Here is an 18680-nt window from a genome sequence, read left to right as displayed (position 1 = left end):
AAGTTATGGTCTTCGCAGTCGCATGTAACTTGCCTGTCTCGAGAGCTGTTTTTTCTCTTGCCGTTTCTTTCCTCTTTGCGTGACGAGCGCATGGTCTCTGCCATCATCCTGCATGCCAAGAGACACGTCTCTGCTACCTTTCCATCCGCCTCACCTTTCCGCATGCTAAGGCGGAAGATCAGTCAACAAACGCCTTCCACGTCGACGAATAGCCTGCCGCAGAGAGGGTACCTCATCTTGAAGTCCTTGGACCAAGGTTTAGGAAACTCATGAAATCGGCCGGCTGAAGCATCCTCCTTAGAGCCTTAGAGGCCTATACTATTAGATTAGGTCCGTTTTGTACCCCTCCACTTGTAGATCGTTGCATAACGTAGGGTAGCACAATGGCTTTATCCCCATTGCTGCTCACGTCGTGGGACTACATCTTCGTGGGTGGCGGGCTTTCGGCGTCAGTCGTCGCACATAGATTGAACGAGCGAGACCAGCAACTCAAGATCCTCGTTGTCGAAGCCGGACCAGATGCAAATAACGCTGCCGACATTGTTTATCCCAACTCGACTAACCTCATCGGTGGTGAGTATGACTGGAAGTACATCACCATCAATCAAACGAACTTGGATGACCGGACTGTAAACTATCCCGCCGGTAAAGCTCTAGGTGGAGGCACAGTTATCAATCGAAGTAGGTGCGACAATACAAGTGACCTTGTGTGAAGAGCCAAGAGACTGACGTGCTGAATGAATCTACCTAGGCGGGTGGGTGAGGGGTGACAAATTTGATTTGGACCAGTGGGGCGAGTTGGTGGGTGACACTCGATGGAGCTACGACGGTATGCTTCCGTACATAAGAAAGACGGAAAAGTTCTGGAGTGACACTATCAACACCGAGCAGCATGGCCTTACGGGGTTAGCTTCCATCCAATCCGAGACGTCTACGAATCGAAAGTATCCCATGCGCGAGTATGTCCGTCGTTCGTGGAACGATCTAGGGATAGAGGCTCGCCCTGGGCTCGATAGCAACGCAGGAGACCCATTGGGCATGGGAGAGGTCCAGGAGAACCGAGTGAACGGCCGTAGAGAGATTGCGGCAGCTATTTACTCGCTCCATAATGTCACCGTTCTTACCGAAACTCTCGTCGAGAAGGTTCTGTTCAAGAAGACACGCGACGGACTCTCCGCCATTGGTATCAAGCTTCGGAATGGAACCGAGATCCACGGCCAAGAAGTGATCCTCTCAGCCGGTGCGATCCGTTCCCCGCAGATACTCATGCTCTCTGGCGTTGGACCCGCTGACGAGCTGGAGAAGTTTAACATACCGGTTCTGCTAGACCAGCCCGCAGTCGGCGCGAATCTTGCGGACCATGGACTTTTCGCACACTCGTGGAAGCTCAAGGACCCGTCTGCTGGCTGGTGTCCAGGCTCAGGTACGGAATCACCCCGCACCACCTCACCTCACCCCACCTCGCCTCAACCTCACCCCACTTCCATGCCACCCCCCCCCCCCCCTTATCTTACCCCGCATCGACTACCTAGGTACCTACCACAAGTAGCATCCACTCCGAGATTACCTCCTGTAGGCTACTCTAATGCTTCGCAGGAAATCCCCTTTTCCAACAACCACAGTATGGATGGGGCACTGCAGCCGACTTTATCGTTTCGACCGATGTGCCCAAGGATGGTCTTGCAGCTGCCATCGCTGCAGATGAAGGCGTCGATCCCGACCCTGCCACTCACCCGCTGCTTCGCCGCCGCACTTTTGCTGAGCATCTGTTCATGTATGGCGGTTCGGCCAACGGCTCGGTTGTTTCGTGGGGACTGATCAGCCTGCTGGCCACGTCGCGTGGATCTGTCAAACTATCGTCAGCAAGTATCCAAGACCCCCCTCTCATCGATCCTAACTTCCTCGGCACTGCAGTCGATCGCTACGTTGCTCGCGAATCTCTGAAGCTCCAGATTCAGTTCGCAGGAAGCAATAAGACTGTCGTGGGCAGAGACATTATTGCTAGAGAGGTTGGCGCCCCGGGGTTTAGTAAAGTATTGTCAGTAGACTCGACCGACGCTGAAATCGACGCTCGTCTTCGGGCTGGAATGGGGTGCGTCTTTGATCTCACTGCTCTGCATACACTATGTATATCATGACAGCTAACATTGAACACGCGACAGAACTAGCTACCACCCGATGGGATCCCTTGCCATGGGTAGCGTAGTTGACACGGATCTCAAGGTGCGAGGCATCCAGCACCTGCGTGTTGTTGATACATCAGTGTTCCCGGTCGTCCCCACCGGCCACTTGCAAGTAACAACGTATGCCATGGCTGAACAAGCGGCGGTGATCATCTACGAAGGCCGTTCAACACCGAATAAAACCGTCTGCCAGCCGACTTGAGTGTGTGTTTGACTTGCTACACCTGACTCTATTGGTACCTGAGTCTGGCACGGGGAAAGACGCTGGTTTGCAAGGGAGCTTGTTAGCTTAATTTTCATGTTCAATAGTAGGGTGAATTATCAATTACTCATCAACTGCTTCTCATTTGTATGTTAATATTTCCAATCGTAAGTGACGAAATCAAGCTCGTAGAAGTACGTTAATGCTGGATCAGGCAGAACGGTAGCAAGGTCCGATAGGGATAATAATCCGGAGGAAGGATTCAAGATACTAGTCTCGTTATTGCGGAAATAGTGGGATGCTATCCGCAAAGCCCACAGCGGAACCCTTATAGGTACCTAGTCGTAGTGGCAGAGGGTTCAGTCTGGGATCAGAATCCCCCACGGCTTGGCATGAAGCCTGCACGGGACTTCTACGGGCAGCGCACGGGCACAGCGCAAGGCTTGAATGTCGTGAAAAGCTCTCATAGACCCTTACTGAGTGAGTGGTGCTTGAGGTTCGCGCTGACGTGTTTCTTGCACGTTGTCGTACTACCTAGTCTGTACCTAGGTCGCTCTGTCAGCCGGCTTGGTAGATCTGACAGCCTGCTTGAAATATTGAAATACTAGGTATGTAGGCCAGGTCACCGGTCTCGTAATCTGTACTACGTAGGTACCTAGGTAGGAATACCACGGCGTTCCCTTCGGCTCTGTTTTGGTCTTGTCATGCGTCATGAGTAGTTTCCGGCGAAACGTCACGATAATACGTCGTCTTGAATATCAAACTGTGAGGTCGCAATTGCTATCTTCGCAGTTTTGCTCTCTTGCTACCTACCTAGGTACTTACCTACTCAAATACCTAATGCCTTTTTCATTGGAAAATGGCAGTAGCAGCTTAACTTGTGAGTAGATCACGCTTTCCGACCTACTCAAGAGCCGAATCCAACAACTAAATGTGGTTAGACGAACCCTAAAACAGAGCTAAAATCTAGGGAGCTAATCGCGGGCATAGTGACCCCACCAGGTGGTCCTGCCCGCTAGCGCTGTCGTGATCCATCTCCCGTTGCAGTTAGCCTAGTTCCGGCATTTCTTGCTAGTTTGCATTGGCGCGTCTTAGGGCAAAAGCTTCTATCAACTACCTGCCTAAGCTCCTCTGCAATTCTCAGTTAGGTACCTACATGTACATATTAGGTCGGCTCTTGTCTGCTCTTGGGACGCGAGTGCCTCATGCAAGAGTAAGTCGGTCGCTAGCTCCTTCCACCCAGCAATTACTAGCTACCTACCTGTACCAATGCCTTCAGGCTCCAAGTTGCGTTGGGAGAGGTAGGCAAGATGCATCGCAGCAGGCACTTCACTGGACGGCCTCAATATTGAAGCTACCTATTACATACGAAGTAATAGGTAGACCACAAGAGACATCCTGCTTTCGACTCGTGTGACGCGTAGGGAACTTCCATTGGAAGTTTGCTCACCCAATTACCTTTCAATTGCTACCTGGGGGCGATACATCTTACCCCTCCGCCTTCTGCTTGAGCATGTAGGCACCGAAGCATCCGACGCGTTCTTAACGCAGAACCCGACTCTGTCCCCGCCATCAGTCGTTCGATCGCTTTGGCTCTGTTCAAACTTCATGTCCTCGGCATTCTCTCTCACACAGCTTTCTGCTGGTCTACCATCTTCTCTTCGATCGTTTCCGGCAGACTCAAAACCGTTGCTCTTCTCACCCCAGTGTCGAATCCCAACCAACCATCAACCAGCTAGTTATTCTTGCACTTCGAAAACATGACGGCATCCAAGCCTTGGGACTACGTAATCGTCGGTGGCGGCATCGCTGGCTGTGTAGTCGCCAACCGTTTGAAGCGCTACCAGCCCGAGTCTCGCATTCTCTTGATTGAAGCCGGTCCCGACGTCAGTAGTAATAAAGACATTCTTCACTTCAGCTCCCTCAAGTTTGTCGGTGGCCAGTTTGACTGGGGTTATAAAACCACACCCCAGAACAACCTCGATGGGCGAGAGATCGATATTCCATCAGGCCGAGCCCTTGGTGGTGGCTCTGTTATCAATGCTTGTAAGTCAACTGTGACATGTTGATGATTCGTCTGTTTAATCTCTACCAGGCGGATGGCTTCGTGGCGCCAAAGCCGACTACGACACGTGGGCCGAGATAGTCAACGACAAGCGCTGGGGCTACGAAGGGCAACTACCCTACTTCAAGATGACCGAGCGATGGTTCAACGACAACCCTGATGCCCTCGACGCCCATGGACGGGAAGGTGCTCTGCAGATCGAGTCACCGAGCTACCACAACCGCATATACCCCTTGACCAAGACAACCCAGAAGGCATGGGCCGATATAGGTGTAGATACACTCCCTAGAGCAGACATGAACGCTGGTACCAACTTGGGACTTGGCGAGCTTAATGAGAACCGGTCTAAAGGCGCTCGACAGATTGCACCCTCGGTGGTAAGCATTGCCGACATTCTATTTTCAAGGAATAGCAACTGCGGATCTGACATGTTCTAGTACCCCCTCGACGGAATCACAGTACAGACCGACACGCTCGTACAATCTATCATTCTTGATGGGTCTCGTGCAACTGGTATCCGACTTACAGATGGAACAGAAGTCCAATCGCAAGAGGTCATCGTTGCTACTGGCGCTTATCGAACCCCTCAGCTGCTTATGTTGTCTGGAATTGGGCCCAGAGAAACCCTCGAGAAACACGGTATCGAGGTGAAGGTCGAAAACTCTGAGGTTGGAAAGAACTTCAACGACCATGTGAAGGTGCACTTGAACTGGAAGTTGAAAGACCCATCCAAAGGCTTCGCCATCGGCTCTGGTAACCCTATTTTCACTCAGCCAGAGTTCACGACAGGCGTTCCCCTCACCTATGTCGCCGGAACCACTATACCTAGAGATGTTCTAGAGGCAGCCATCGCTAAAGATGAGGGTGAAACCGCCGTTTCTCCGGAACATGATCTTCTCAAGAGAGACTGGTCACTGATGGAGACCCTTGTGATGTATCTCGGATCACCTCCTGTGGGAGTTGACGGCGCTCATATTAGCAGTGCTCTAATGGCGCTGAAACCCACGTCACGAGGGACTGTAACTATTACTTCCAACGATCCTAAGGATCCTCCGCTCCTAGATCCGAACTACTTCTCAACCGAGGTCGACAAGGCCGTTTGGCGTCACTCATTGCGAAAAGTCACCGAACTGATGTCTGGTAATACAGCACTGGGTGAAGTCGTCGAGGGTGAAACGCCATACCCCGGCTTCGAGCCGATCGGACCTGACTCAACTGACGAATACCTCGACAAAAGAGTCAAGGCACATGCAGGGTTGGTCCCTTTTATGAAGACATTGAGAAGAATAACATCACTGACATGTTGCATTAGTTCTACATTCCACGGTTCCAGCTCCTGCTCAATGGGCAAGGTGGTTGACGAGGAATTACGTGTGAAAGGGGTACCGGGTCTCCGGATTGTTGATGCCTCAGTCTTCCCTATCTCAATTGGCGCTCATATCCAGGCAGCCGTATATGCACTCGCTGAGCAAGCAGCTGTCATCATCTCCGGGAAGACTAGCTAGACAGGATAGCTTTGAAATATTCACAGCAAGTGGGTCACCGCTCACTGTTCTCGGCCAGACTATCATGGGGTTTATTGAAAGTCGACTCGCTCTCCTCCATGCTCTAACAGCAATCTTTCGGTTCTTGACCTCCACGTACCTGTTTGCTCAAAATCCTTGTTATAAATCATGACTTGCAGTAAAACTCACTCATTTACACTAGATTCTCATATTGGGCAGATCTGTGATACATTGACCAGTTCAAATGTTGACTCGGGTGTAACTACAAGTAATGTTACGTCCTCTGGTAACCTGTTTCGTTCTAGTATATAATTAGATTATCATAGCTTTGATACAACAAATGTCGCATAGTACCCCCCATAGTTGCAGCTCCCACATGAAAAACACATACAGGCGTGCGGGTGACAAGATGCAAATGTCATTTCTCTAGTAAATGAAACAGTGCAGCGTGTGTTGCAATAACGACCTTGATGTTGCATACAAGGATCCTTGGTTGCCTGCCGCCGCCCTACATCATTATCTACGTTGACACTCGGCAGGCTGCGGTGCAACTTATTTGAAGCAAGTAATACGCTGTCAGACATAAGAAATTGTGAATACGACCCTATGCGTGAGAAAAAGACGACCCCTTAGCGACCCCGACATCAAATCCTACGTCTGTCTACCCAATAAAAGATGAAAACAGTTCTAGTAGTGGCGCACATGATAATGCCTATAGGATCAATAGATTATTTCTTGAGATGACCTGCAGTACGTAGCCTTGAAAGGAGGGGTCGTCCGAAGTCTTTGGCCTGAGACTTTGCTCTCTCACGCATACCTAACCTGGGCTTACGTCACGGCCGTCCAGGTGGTAGGCATGGAAGAAAGGCTAGAGGATTTCTGCAAGCTACCATCCATCCGGAAGTCATAGAAAATGAATCTTGACGAGAGAAATACTAACCCTCGCTTATGCCAACCATCATTACCTAGCTTGACCTCTGGGGTAGTTGGTTGGAGTAGATACTGGGACGGGTTAACTTTCTGCGATGATGACTCCGAGCTGTTATCGGCTGCATGCATAGTACTAAGTTTAAGCACCCCTCACTCATGCAGGGCACTTCGCAGCCACAACAGAGACGACTCAACTGACCAGTCGATGAGCACCGACAAGTCCGCTGTCGTATTCTTACCTTCTTCTCTGGTTGGCTGGTGTGTGTGGTCATCTTGGCGAGATGCTCCAACGGGCGGTGTGGCTAACATTCCCCAGGGCTTTGTACGCGAGCCATGCAATCAGTGTTGAGGCTGGGCTCGGCTCTCGAGCTCCTGGCAGGCAGCTTCCTTTGACTACTTCTCGGAGAGCTACGAAAACCAGATCCCGTATCTGATGAGGCTGCCAAGGCTGATCGTGACAGGAGCTTTATGCGGTAATTCACTCGCTTCGCTATACTACTGCAGCTATTACTCGAGATCTGGAGAAACACGCCTATCTGATTTGCTCATTAGAGTGTTATTTGTTCATGTATAGATGACTAAGCGCTTCTTCAGTATTTCACGAGAACCTTCTGTTGAAGGTGTATTAATTAGGCCAAGAAATCCCTTCAGATGTTGTTTAAATTGCGGGACGTGATAGGAGCGCTGGCAATCCATCGATGTATATAAGAATGCTTTCCCACCTTATCCATGAATAAACCTCAATGATTCAAAGCTCATAAACATACTGTTTCAACACGTTCATAATGACGCAAACTGAGTTCCTGATCAACACGAGGAGGATGAGGTATACAGGTGAAGCAATGGTATCGCCTATCCCATATCTTTATATCCCCCGTTTATCTGAGCTCAGATCCTGGCTAACACTGTGGTAGGCTGCTCTTAAGAGATATAGAAGGGACGTCAACATCCAAGGAGACGATAAAGAAGGTGATGACGTATCATATAAGGCCCGGTCAAGGTGTCCATCATCGGGGCGAGTCTGGCTGGAGAGCACGCTGCCAGCTTGCCCTCCTCAGGCAGCAAAAGGGCGACACATAGGAGCATACGCGTTAACAACCAAGGTTGCCCCATGGGTCAACAAACCCCTCCAGAACTATCAGCCGTCTGAAGAAGTTCTAGATTTGGTCAAAGAGTCCGCTTCAGAATTTCACGCCGTCGTTGAGAAAGAGAGGCAGTCAAGCTTTGGTCTTCACGATCTCGACGCAATCGAGCTCACGTACCAATTCACCCTGGAGATCAGTGCTGCTATTCTCCTCGCTGCGGATAAGACCGATGACCCTGTCTCATTATCGCTCCAGTACCACACGTCCAGGGCTGGCGAGGACGACCATTTGAAGTCCTGGGGCAGACTTCTGACTAACCTTGAATGCGAGCCTCCTATTATTGCCCAATTCCCCCTTTACCTACTCATGTGCCAATCCTTCACGTACGAACCCACCAATCACAGGGAAGATTACGTATATTCGGCACTGACAGGTGTTGACTGGGTACGTGTGCTTCCAATCTGGCATACGCCTTCCGACTAACAGTGGATTTCAATATTAGGCCAAGGGCCAGAACAAGTTCAACGATCAAATAGGGGCTTTCGAGGCTTTAGCGTGGTCGTCCGTACCAGATCTAGATGATAAGAAATCCGGCGAAGACAGATGCTTCTGGAGGATTGCGCTAGCGTATTTATCAGCGATGAATCAATGCGAGAACGCGAGGGATTTCAAAGCCCCGCGGATAGCACATATCGCCCACGATCTTGATATTGACGCTGTCATTGCGGCTCGTGCGCTCGATACCATCGGCTCTGCTTTCATGTGCCGAGAGGGCGCTGCATGGCTCGATGATCAGGGAATGGATTCCCTGATCGGCACTGGCTTGGTGAACGATGTAATGGATCTTCACACTGATATACTGACAGGCGAGACGCGGAACTTGCTGCGTCTGCTATATCCTCCTAGCGAGAGTATTTCTTACGCCATACAGACTACTTCGATCCTCCTATCGTCCACTCTTTGCGAAGTCTTCAGGGCACACCATCGTGCCCGTATGCATAACCGGGAGGACGGGCGTATATCTTCCACTTCACCTGCGTACAGCTTTTCCCGGGCGCGTCATCGAAAGATCTTCGAGACCCTCGAGTTGTATATCAACAGATATGCAGACTTCTGGGACTGGTGAGACATCTTATAACATATTACGCATGGCAGATTTGCTGACACGCTTTCAGGACCTGGGATATCTACCGCGGTGCGAAGGCGCAAATAACCGAGCACGCTATCGCCGAGCCCCTCGTCTCCGGAATCAAGCGAGCAGTCCATCATCCCAAACTGCCGGATTCGCCCCCAAACAACTTCTTCCATCAATGGTACGACATGATCGAGGACGGCGCCGAGCAGCTAGCGCACAAGCGTCCGCTCGGCGTAAGCGCAGATCTAGCGCCCATCATACGCGAGTTGCATGCTCTCTGGCACAGCGAGCTCCTCGCGGATGGTAAAGCGCCGGGATGGGGACGCGAGTTCGATTGCAGATCCGATGCGCTCCTGGAGGCTGCGGGGGATATCTTGGCTGAGGGGACGAATAGGTCGGAGGATATGTACCATTTCAGCGTTGCGTATGGGAGACTCAGTATGGGGCTGCCGTATATTGCTTATCATACTATCGATGCGATCATTATGACCTTTGGCATCATTGACCCGTCGGTTGATAGCTCGGGCTGAGAGTAAGTTGTTTTCCGGGTGCTAGTGATTCTGTATAGAACAAGTATCTAAACAGACCCACGATTTACAATTGAATATCGACTCCCATTACTGTCTTCAGCGCCTCATTGTATCTTCAGCTTAGATTTTATTCCTCTCATATAGTCTTAGAGCTCAAGATACCACCCCCTAATAAATGCCAGGATGGGAATTATGCTATCGACCCTCCAAAGCTTCAGCTTTCCGAGTAATTGTGATAACATCAAGTCATACTAGTGTTATGCTTTTGTGTATCATGTCAGGGAGTGCTCTAGGCTCCCAGAAGCTGATTAGAGGGCGTTACACACGCGGAATGCGGTGAATACATCTAAACCCTACCTATGTGAGTCGCCTACTAACTTCGGCCGCACGCTTTGCTTGAATACTCCAACTGTGAGATTTATCTTGTATTCAGAAGCAAAGCTTTTAAATCAGCACTGGGCTTATACGGGAGATCTTGACGGACTTCAATCGTACATAATTAGAGCTAAGGTCAGCCACATAAACCTTGGCCGTTATAGTATATCATTATACTATGAATACCTAGGTAGCTTTGAGTCTAAGCCCTATGCGCCAGCCACACCCATACACCGGAACACTTGGCAGGACACGTCAGGCATGGGCTCTCTGCTGCATCGGTAGCACATGCTCTTGGTATAGTGGGACTGGTGTGGTGTTACAAGTGACACAGAGACATTCCTTCGATACCACGCCTTTCGGCCCGCGTACATGTTGTCGACTTTGGCTTTATCATTCATAGCTAAGTTTTCAGAGCCAAAAATGACGAAGAAAGGCGCAGGAGGACAAACGCGCGTCGCACTTATTAAGTCAGATATTACCTTAGGGCCAATGGCTTTCCTTGACTAATGATATTCGTATCGCGACAAACTAAGCAACGAACAACATTGGGAAAAAGCCAAGATTACGTTGGATCAAGGATTCGGCAAAGAAAAAAAAAATACCCGATCAGGTTAGATGCTACCTTCCTTCTTGTCCATAGTTTGCTGTAATGGACTTTGGAAATATCACCCTTTATAAATTTATGATTGGACGTTTAGTTATGCAAATAGGACTTCACTTACACCCCAAGACCGACGTTGCATTCAATGCGCCTACAGCACATTTATTCTAGCGCGACAGCTTGGCGGACTTTCGGCATTTGTCTACTTGTACCCAAACCGACCAGATCCAGCAATAGTGACCCTGTATTTTCATCGGGTGATGCCTAAATTGCACCATCATTTCCTAGTTGATACTGAACACTCTAACTTGCCGAAGGGGTCATGGTATTTGGGTAATAGATTACTTACTAAAGAATCTGCTCCCAGTGCCATCTGACAGCTTACTGTAAGTACCTGCTCTTCCCCTTGTCTCCCAGGTCACTGTGCTTACAGCCCACAGGCGCAAATGGTCCTTTACAAGATTCCTATCCACATATATCGCAAGTAAGTACCGTGCGTTCATCCACTGGCTTCTCCACTAAGAACATATCCAGACGCATAGAAGTTTGATTCGTTCGTCTCATGCCTCTTGAACTCTAACTATCTAATTATCTGATAGTCTACAATGGAGTTGCATGCAACAACCAGCTTTAATGAATATGGCCGCCGCCTTTTACCACACGTCATTGATGACATAGCAAAAAAAGACCCAAACCGCGAGGCCTTCATGAGCCCACGCTCAAATAACCCTGAGGATGGCTGGGCTATTACTACTTTCAGCTCTTACGCCAATGCAATAAACCGTTGTGCACATGAAATAGTAAACAGGCACGGCGAGGCTACCCAAGGTGAATTTCCAACGATAGCATATATCGGTCCCCAGGACGCACGATACCTGGTGATAGTTATAGCCGCTATCAAAGCAGGGTATAAGGTACATCAGCTGGTGGTCAATCGTGGTATATGCCAATAGCTCGTCTTGCTGAAACATAACACAGGTACTCTTAATTTCGCCCAGAAATACACAACAAGCTCAGATCAGTCTCTTTGAGAAGACGAATTGCTCTATACTCTGGCTTAGTGACAACATGAAGGCGGTCGTCGACCCCTGGCTCCTTGAGCGACATATGGAAACACTGGTGGTAAAGCCACTGGAGGAATGGTTCTCAACAGAGGACGTTCCTCATTTCCCTTTCCAAAAGACATTCGAACAAGGCGAATGGGAACCATTCTGCGTACTTCATACGAGCGGCAGCACAGGCCTTCCAAAGCCTGTCATTCTCAAACAAGTAAGTGCTCTTTATTATGGAACTGGCTACAAATGCTGATCGTTTCTCTAAGGGAGTCCCTGCTCTTGCAGATAAGTGGCATACGATGCCAAGTTGGGAGGGGTCTCAATACGTATGTAATATCTGGCGTGCTTTCTGCTGAGTTAGCCCCTCGAGGCGGCGGGACTACCTTCCAAAGGGTAGATATCGTGTTCCTCCTGCCTACCGACTCCCTAGAATAGGGGCAACCGCTAACTTTGGTCGATAAGTGGCATGCCGAATGGTGCAAGCGCGTAAACAGATACTTTACTCCTGTATGTCAAAAGCCCGGCCAGTTTCAATTATATACTGTAACTAATCTGCCGGCAGATGCCCCTATTTCATTCAGCAGGCCTATGCTTGTTCTTCTATAATTCCGTCTACTGGAACACAACTACAGTGCTTGGGTTCCCTGACCGACCGGTCACAGCAGATCTTGTTCGTCAATGTCTAACACATACGAAAGTTGAGGGCGCAGTATTGCCCCCGTCGATTCTTGAGGACATGTGTCAGGATTCGTGCTCTGTGGCTGCTTTGTCTAACCTCAACGCGGTTCTGTTTGGCGGTGGTATGTCAATGCCCCTGGCTTTCAAGATATCTCATAAGCTTACTGCCCTGTAGGTCAGCTTTCTAAGAGCACAGGAGATAGGTTGGTGAAACAGAATGGTATATTTTCTTGCATCCTCCTTCACAGCTCTATTGTACTATATCCCGATATCTTGCAGCAAGATTTCAGTGCATCTTACCTTTATTGCTGGCCAGACACTAATCTTAACCTCTCCAGTGCGGTTGATAAATCTGATTGCTGCCACTGAGTGAGTCGCTTCTCCTTGCTCCAAGCATTTCATCGAACCCGTATTACGTCCATCTAAGCAATACTGATAAGGGCCTTTTAGATCTGGCAGTTGGCCACTGTACTTTGTTGAAAGATCAGAAGACTGGCAATACTTCAAGATCAACTCGGACGTATTTGGTGCAGACTGGCGTCATGTGCACGAAGGTTGCTATGAGCTAGTAATCAAGCGAAAAGATCAACATCCCGGATTTCAAGGATTTTTCTACACATTCCCGGAGCTACAAGAGTACAGCACAAAGGACCTTTACAAGCCTCATCCCACGCTACCTAACCATTGGATGTCTTACGGTCGTGCCGATAACATTATAGTATTCTCCAACGGTGAGAAGCTGAACCCAATCACTATTGAGCAGACGATAGAAGGTCACCCAGAAATCAAGAGCGCAGTGGTGATAGGTTCAAATAAATTCCAAGCTGGTCTTTTATTAGAGCCTACTCAAGATCTTACGAACGAAGAGAAGTGCGAGCTTATTGACAGGGTTTGGTGTCTCGTGGAGCAAGTGAATAGAGACACGGTTGCCCACGGACGCATTACTAAAGAGCTCATCACTACCACCAACCGGGGCAAGCCCTTTCCTCGAGCCGGGAAAGGTACTATTCAGAGATCGAATATACTCAAGCTATACGCCGAAGAAATCGATCAGCTTTACAAGCAAGCAGAGGCAGGCTCTCTGCTTCACATCACGGCCGTGGATATCGATGTGGATTCAGAGGAATCATTAACGGGCTTTGTATCAAGCGTCTTTAAGTCACTTGCACAAGGAACCAAATTAGATCCAGACACGGATTTCTTCTCCGCCGGGATCGACTCCCTCCATGTCATGAATGCGTCAAGGGTCTTTCGTGCAAGCATCTCGAAAGCACCGCACACCTTTGATCCCAACTTGATAAACTCGCGAACGGTCTACAACAATCCTACGCCGGCCCAACTTGCTCGACACATCAAGCGTTTAATTGCTCGAGATGTGACCGTGATTCCTAACGGCGAGGCCACTTCTGAGTCCGATACAGCTAAGAGACTATACAGGAAATACACCCGTCATTTTATCAAAAGCAAGCCCAATCGACCGGAAGCACCCGAGGATAACCAAACAGTGTTGTTGACTGGCTCGACAGGAAACCTAGGTGCATACTTGCTGGATCAGCTTGTTCGTACCTCGTCAGTTAGCAAAGTCATTTGCTGTAACCGGGCCAGTGACGGCGGCGCTCAACAACAAAAGGCACAGATCGAGAAGCGAGGATTACTTGCGCAGAATGCAGGCTACGCGACGAAGGTGGAATATCTGAAGGTCGACCTGTCAAGGAAACAGTTCGGCATCTCGGATGACAAATACGAGCGGCTCAAGAAGCAAGTGCATCGTGTGATTCACAACGCTTGGCCCGTGAATTTCAACTTCTCAATCGAGACATTCGAGCCACACATCCGCGGCGTACGCAATATCGCCGACTTTGCCGCGCAAGCAGACCGCCGCGTTGCTGTTGTTTTCATCTCATCTGTCGCGAGTGTATCGCGATGGCCCATGAGTCGCGGCCCCGTACCAGAGAAAAGATTAGAAGATTGGGATCTCCCGGGAAATAGTTACGGCCGCAGCAAGATGTGCGGGAGTCTTATCCTCGAAGATGCGGCCTTGGCTGGAGACTTTCCTGCCGCCTCGATCCGCGTGGGGCAAATCGCAGGCTCTGAAGAGGAACTGGGGCTTTGGAATCGTCACGAGTGGCTGCCAAGCATCGTCGCCAGTAGTGTATATCTGAAAGCGCTACCATATGAACTAGGCTCTTCGGACTGCGTGGACTGGGTCTCCGTCGAACGCGTCGCGCAGTTGGTGCTAGATGTCATAGGTGCCGTGCCTACTAGGGGTCGGAATGCTGGCACGGAGGAGATCAGCGGGTATTTTCACGCCGTTAATGATTCCGTAACATCTTGGGGAGATCTCGCGCCGGCAGTGAAGCAGTTTTACAAAGACCAGATCAAGGAGCTGGTAAGCTTCAAGGACTGGGTTGACAGGCTGGAGGAGAGTGACTCTGAAGACGTCGAAGTGAATCCGGGCCTGAAGCTCTTGGATACGTACCGAGAGATGACGTGCGCTAGAACTCCGCCTCTAGTGCTTGATCTCGAACGCACGAACAAGCGGAGCCAAGCGATGAGAGAAGCGCCTATGATCTCCCCTGAACTGATGACTAGATGGTGTAAACAATGGGCTGCGCGATGATCACGATGGTTTGACGTGTGAGCATGGGAGGTCAAGAAAAGGAAGGGTGCGATTGCTGAAGAAATAGAGATTGAGGCCTTCCGTACACTGCGAAGAAATACCTGCACATTTTATCCCATTTCCCTTTAATCCTTGAAAGCTGGCGCCCCTTTTTGCGAGTAGTAGTAATGTCAGGGGCTAATCTGCCAATACGCTAGCTCGGATCATCATAGGGCCGAATATGCTAGTATATTCACGCCTGTCCGCATTGCGAGTTGTTGAAATAGTACTCGGCCATGCTACGACACCCCTTTGTTTCTGACCCATGCATCCTCGTGGTGTTTAATTGAGTACATAGGAACGTAGATAGGCTAGCATTCTGAGAGAGGAATTGTTAGTAGTATCTGTACATAGTAGTCTATGCCAGGCACTTGAGCCTAGTCCGACCAGGGGTCGTATCCAGTGTCGGGATGTGGCCACCCAAAATCTTCGGCGATATCCGACCAATGCAGAACTTCTTCTTCATCGTCCGACTCAATAGCGTAGCTGCTACTTCCACCCCTGGCCCTCATTCTGTGACGTTTATTTGCTTTCTCTTCTTTCTTTGCCCGCCGCTCCGCCTCCCGGCGTATCTGATCGAGGGTCTTAGCTTCAGCCCAAGCCCTGAATGCTGTCTTGTTTCGGGCTCGGGTACAGAACAGCACAAGCTCCCGCGTAGCAAGCACATCCTCCATACAATCATGAATGCCGTCCTTACCCTTCCTGATTTGAATCTTGGGAAGTTCGGAGGATAGTTTTTGCAATCCAAATCGAACACGATGTCCCCCAACCATAATTTCTGACAAGATACTGGAATCCACAACACGGGGATGAATCATCCTCAGCGCACCCAGGTCATGCTCCAAGGCATGACCAACAAGTATAGTTCTATCGTCGATATGTTTCCACAGCTCAGATCGAGCCCCTTCCCAAGCCGATAACGCCTTCCCTTGCGCGGTCGCTTCATCAAGTGAGGCTTTCGTTATACCGTGGATCGACGTTCGCATGTCGGTTATTCGTTCGTTCGGACACACTAGTCGGTTGACAAGCACTGCGCCGGTAAGAAAGTCAGTAGCGCAGAGTAGAATAACTTCACTAGCTCCGCCACCAATGCCCGCCATTTCGCAATCAAGCGCCACCGCTCGAGACTTTGGCTGCGTCGATGCACCTGGTGTCTGTCGGAAGTCCTGATGCCTTAAGGCATGTCGGGGTAGATCAAAATCGTGAGTCGGCAAAGTCCGACAGCCCCCGCCACCCGTAATGGTATCGCAACACTTATACGGCTTCTTCTTGTTCTATATGATATCGTATGATCAGCGTCTACTAAATTTAAAAGTCTCTTGCTACACGACATACCCATTTGTTCCGCTTGGATGGATGGAAGGTACATTCTTGGCGGACTATTCGTATTTGTTTGCCTATATTGAATCAACGTGGTCCTCAGAGCCAGAGGCAATACTTTTACCATGGCATTGTTTGCATATCTTTGCATTGACATAATCCTCTGGATCATATGGGCGTACGATATAGTCGTGCTCCTCGAGCTCCTTCGTCGAATGGCAGTGTGCAGATAGCTCATCGAGTGCTGTCGTGTATTCAGACGTTGTAATTCGGGACCAGGGCGATTTCGCACCTTTGGGTGTCTTCTGGATGGCAGGAGTTTTCACATGAGGGGTATTGGAGCCAGACGGGATTGCTAATGGCAGTCTTTGAGTAGATGATGGCTTGTGGCTTGACGATTTTCGCAGATGTTGGTCAAGACCACTCTGATCCTTGAAGGACCTGTTACATGGTGCACAGTAGGCGGACATCTTTGTTCACGAAGGCCGGGTGGAAGTAGCTTCTAATTAGAATACTCGCGAGGGATGATGAAGAAAGGGCAATGATCCCTGGCCTGATCGAGGTATTAGAGCAGGTCAGGGTCTGTCAGGGGTAGCTAGGGACCTCGAATCAGACGAATACACATGATCAAGGAGATACGCCCCAAATGCGACGCTGTTATTGCTACACGCGCTGTAAGCGCTAGATACCTACTTTCTACGCCTCTGTACGTGTGGCTTGTAGATCTCCGTTGCGCCAATGAACCAAGACACAACCTTACCATGTGGACAATCAAGCTTCGCAGAGGCTCCCCGGCCGTCCGTCCTTTTATTTACTCTCTTGTATTTACCAACCCATGTAGAGCCTTACTACCTGCACCCTCTCTACAGGCTTCAAGTCTCAAGGTCGGCAAAACAATGCACACATCTACGCTATAAATTACCGAGGATTACAAGCAGTGATATATGATAGCTCATTTCGCATTTTCTTCAAACCAGGATATCCATATCACATACCGGGTATACTTTTGGGGGCCGAATTGACCTCTCAAGCCCCAGGAAATTAGGGGAAGTCAATTAGTAAAAATATGTCGTGGGCTGTCTGCTAGATGCCGCCACAATGGGTAGAGGGGGGCTGTGCGGGTTGATTGTTGTCTGACCCAGTCAGTACCAGCTCGCCAGCTAGGATGAGAATAGAGTAACCGCTGACGTAGGTTTGGGTTGCAAATATACATCAGGCTTGTCACGGTAGGTCAATACTAAGGGTGATGGATATATACGACCTCGACCTCGACCTCCGTACAGTCCCTACAACGATAGAGCTAATCACCGCATCGTAAGCATTTTAAATCCTCTGGCCAAAGCTTTCTGCGACGGTGGGCTACTGGGACCACATAGGACAAATCATCGGAGATAGCCTAAGTGCTTAAGATTACCCCGCATGTTCCATTTTCTTAATAATTTTGTATTATATAAAGAATTATCTAAATAATTTAAAGCATTAAAGTTATGCCTTAAGCTTTATTTAATATTAACAATTTTTATAATAAAATTATTGCTTTATATAAAGCTAAAACTTTTATTTTTACTATCTTTATTAATTTTAATTAATAAAGCTATTATTATATCTTTTATATATTATTTTATTGTATCCAAACTTAGCATTTAATAAGCTGTTAAAATTAATTCCAATTTAAAGAAATCCTCTTTTAAATCTAATTCCTCTTCTTTATATAAAGCTAAAAAAATAAATCTATTTAATAAAACCTAATTAAAGCTAATTACCTTATAACTTATTATATAATTAAATATATTTAATATAAATATAATATAAAGTAATAATATTATATAAATAAAAAATATAATAAAGCTATATAATAAATAATAAAATAGTTTAAATAATATAGTTATAAATATAAGTTAATATTATTATTAATAAAAATTAACTTTATTAATATTATAAAGCTTATTAATTAAAGTTTATATAATAGTAAAGTTATTTAATTATTTATTAATATAGGAAGTATATAATTTTAAATTAAAACTTTATATAATATTTTAATAAATATATAAAGCTTTAAAAGATAAAAATTAAAGTTTATATAATAACTTTTTTTTTTATATAATAATTAATTTATTAAATCTATAGCTATATTAATATATATTTATATATAATTATTTAAATTTATATTAACTTTATTACCTATATTATTATAAATATTTTAAAGTAATTCCTTTATATAATAAATAACGCATCTCCCACTTGACCTGGCCACCCCCCTAGCCCATACAAATAACGTCGGTGCGCTAATCACGTGATAATTTAATAACTTTACGAATTTTAATCGTATGAAATAATAAAATATACCATTGGAT

General features: G+C 47.9%; 5 protein-coding genes across 5 annotated transcripts; 4 read left to right on the top strand and 1 right to left on the bottom strand.

Moving 5' to 3' along the window:
* Positions 1-383: 383 nt before the first annotated feature.
* Positions 384-2385, top strand: F5B22DRAFT_640644 (alcohol oxidase; the record flags this gene model as incomplete). The annotated part of the gene is made up of 4 exons (XM_047977872.1): positions 384-681; positions 752-1423; positions 1597-2092; positions 2163-2385. 4 exons carry the CDS (start codon positions 384-386, stop codon positions 2383-2385), a joined length of 1689 nt encoding a protein of 562 aa, XP_047824672.1.
* A 1589-nt stretch (positions 2386-3974) lies between these two features.
* F5B22DRAFT_46773 (GMC oxidoreductase) lies at positions 3975-6202 on the top strand. Its single transcript, XM_047972124.1, has 5 exons — positions 3975-4431; positions 4481-4827; positions 4888-5705; positions 5763-5984; positions 6158-6202. Exons 1-4 carry the CDS (start codon positions 4146-4148, stop codon positions 5953-5955), a joined length of 1644 nt encoding a protein of 547 aa, XP_047824671.1. The 5' UTR covers positions 3975-4145; the 3' UTR covers positions 5956-5984; positions 6158-6202.
* Positions 6203-7619: 1417 nt separating this feature from the next.
* On the top strand, positions 7620-9838 carry F5B22DRAFT_632059 (uncharacterized protein). The gene is made up of 4 exons (XM_047976654.1): positions 7620-7730; positions 7800-8414; positions 8473-9092; positions 9146-9838. The coding sequence occupies exons 1-4, from the start codon at positions 7671-7673 to the stop codon at positions 9633-9635; spliced, it is 1785 nt and encodes a 594-aa protein (XP_047824670.1). The 5' UTR covers positions 7620-7670; the 3' UTR covers positions 9636-9838.
* A 1381-nt stretch (positions 9839-11219) lies between these two features.
* F5B22DRAFT_652741 (uncharacterized protein) lies at positions 11220-14967 on the top strand (the record flags this gene model as incomplete). The annotated part of the gene is made up of 8 exons (XM_047979659.1): positions 11220-11528; positions 11593-11883; positions 11936-11995; positions 12132-12176; positions 12232-12469; positions 12523-12567; positions 12686-12716; positions 12798-14967. 8 exons carry the CDS (start codon positions 11220-11222, stop codon positions 14965-14967), a joined length of 3189 nt encoding a protein of 1062 aa, XP_047824669.1.
* Positions 14968-15175: 208 nt separating this feature from the next.
* Positions 15176-16970, bottom strand: F5B22DRAFT_46635 (ribonuclease H-like domain-containing protein). The gene is made up of 3 exons (XM_047972109.1): positions 16451-16970; positions 16342-16403; positions 15176-16280 (listed from the first exon to the last, which is right to left on the bottom strand). Exons 1-3 carry the CDS (start codon positions 16794-16796, stop codon positions 15384-15386), a joined length of 1305 nt encoding a protein of 434 aa, XP_047824668.1. The 5' UTR covers positions 16797-16970; the 3' UTR covers positions 15176-15383.
* Between the last annotated feature and the right edge of the window lie 1710 nt (positions 16971-18680).

This window comes from Xylaria bambusicola (assembly GCF_022495145.1).
Source record: "Xylaria bambusicola strain CBS 139988 unplaced genomic scaffold F5B22scaffold_109, whole genome shotgun sequence".
NCBI lineage: Eukaryota > Fungi > Ascomycota > Sordariomycetes > Xylariales > Xylariaceae > Xylaria > Xylaria bambusicola.
Note: the sequence above shows the minus strand (reverse complement) of the source record. Positions and strands in the feature narration are given on the sequence as shown.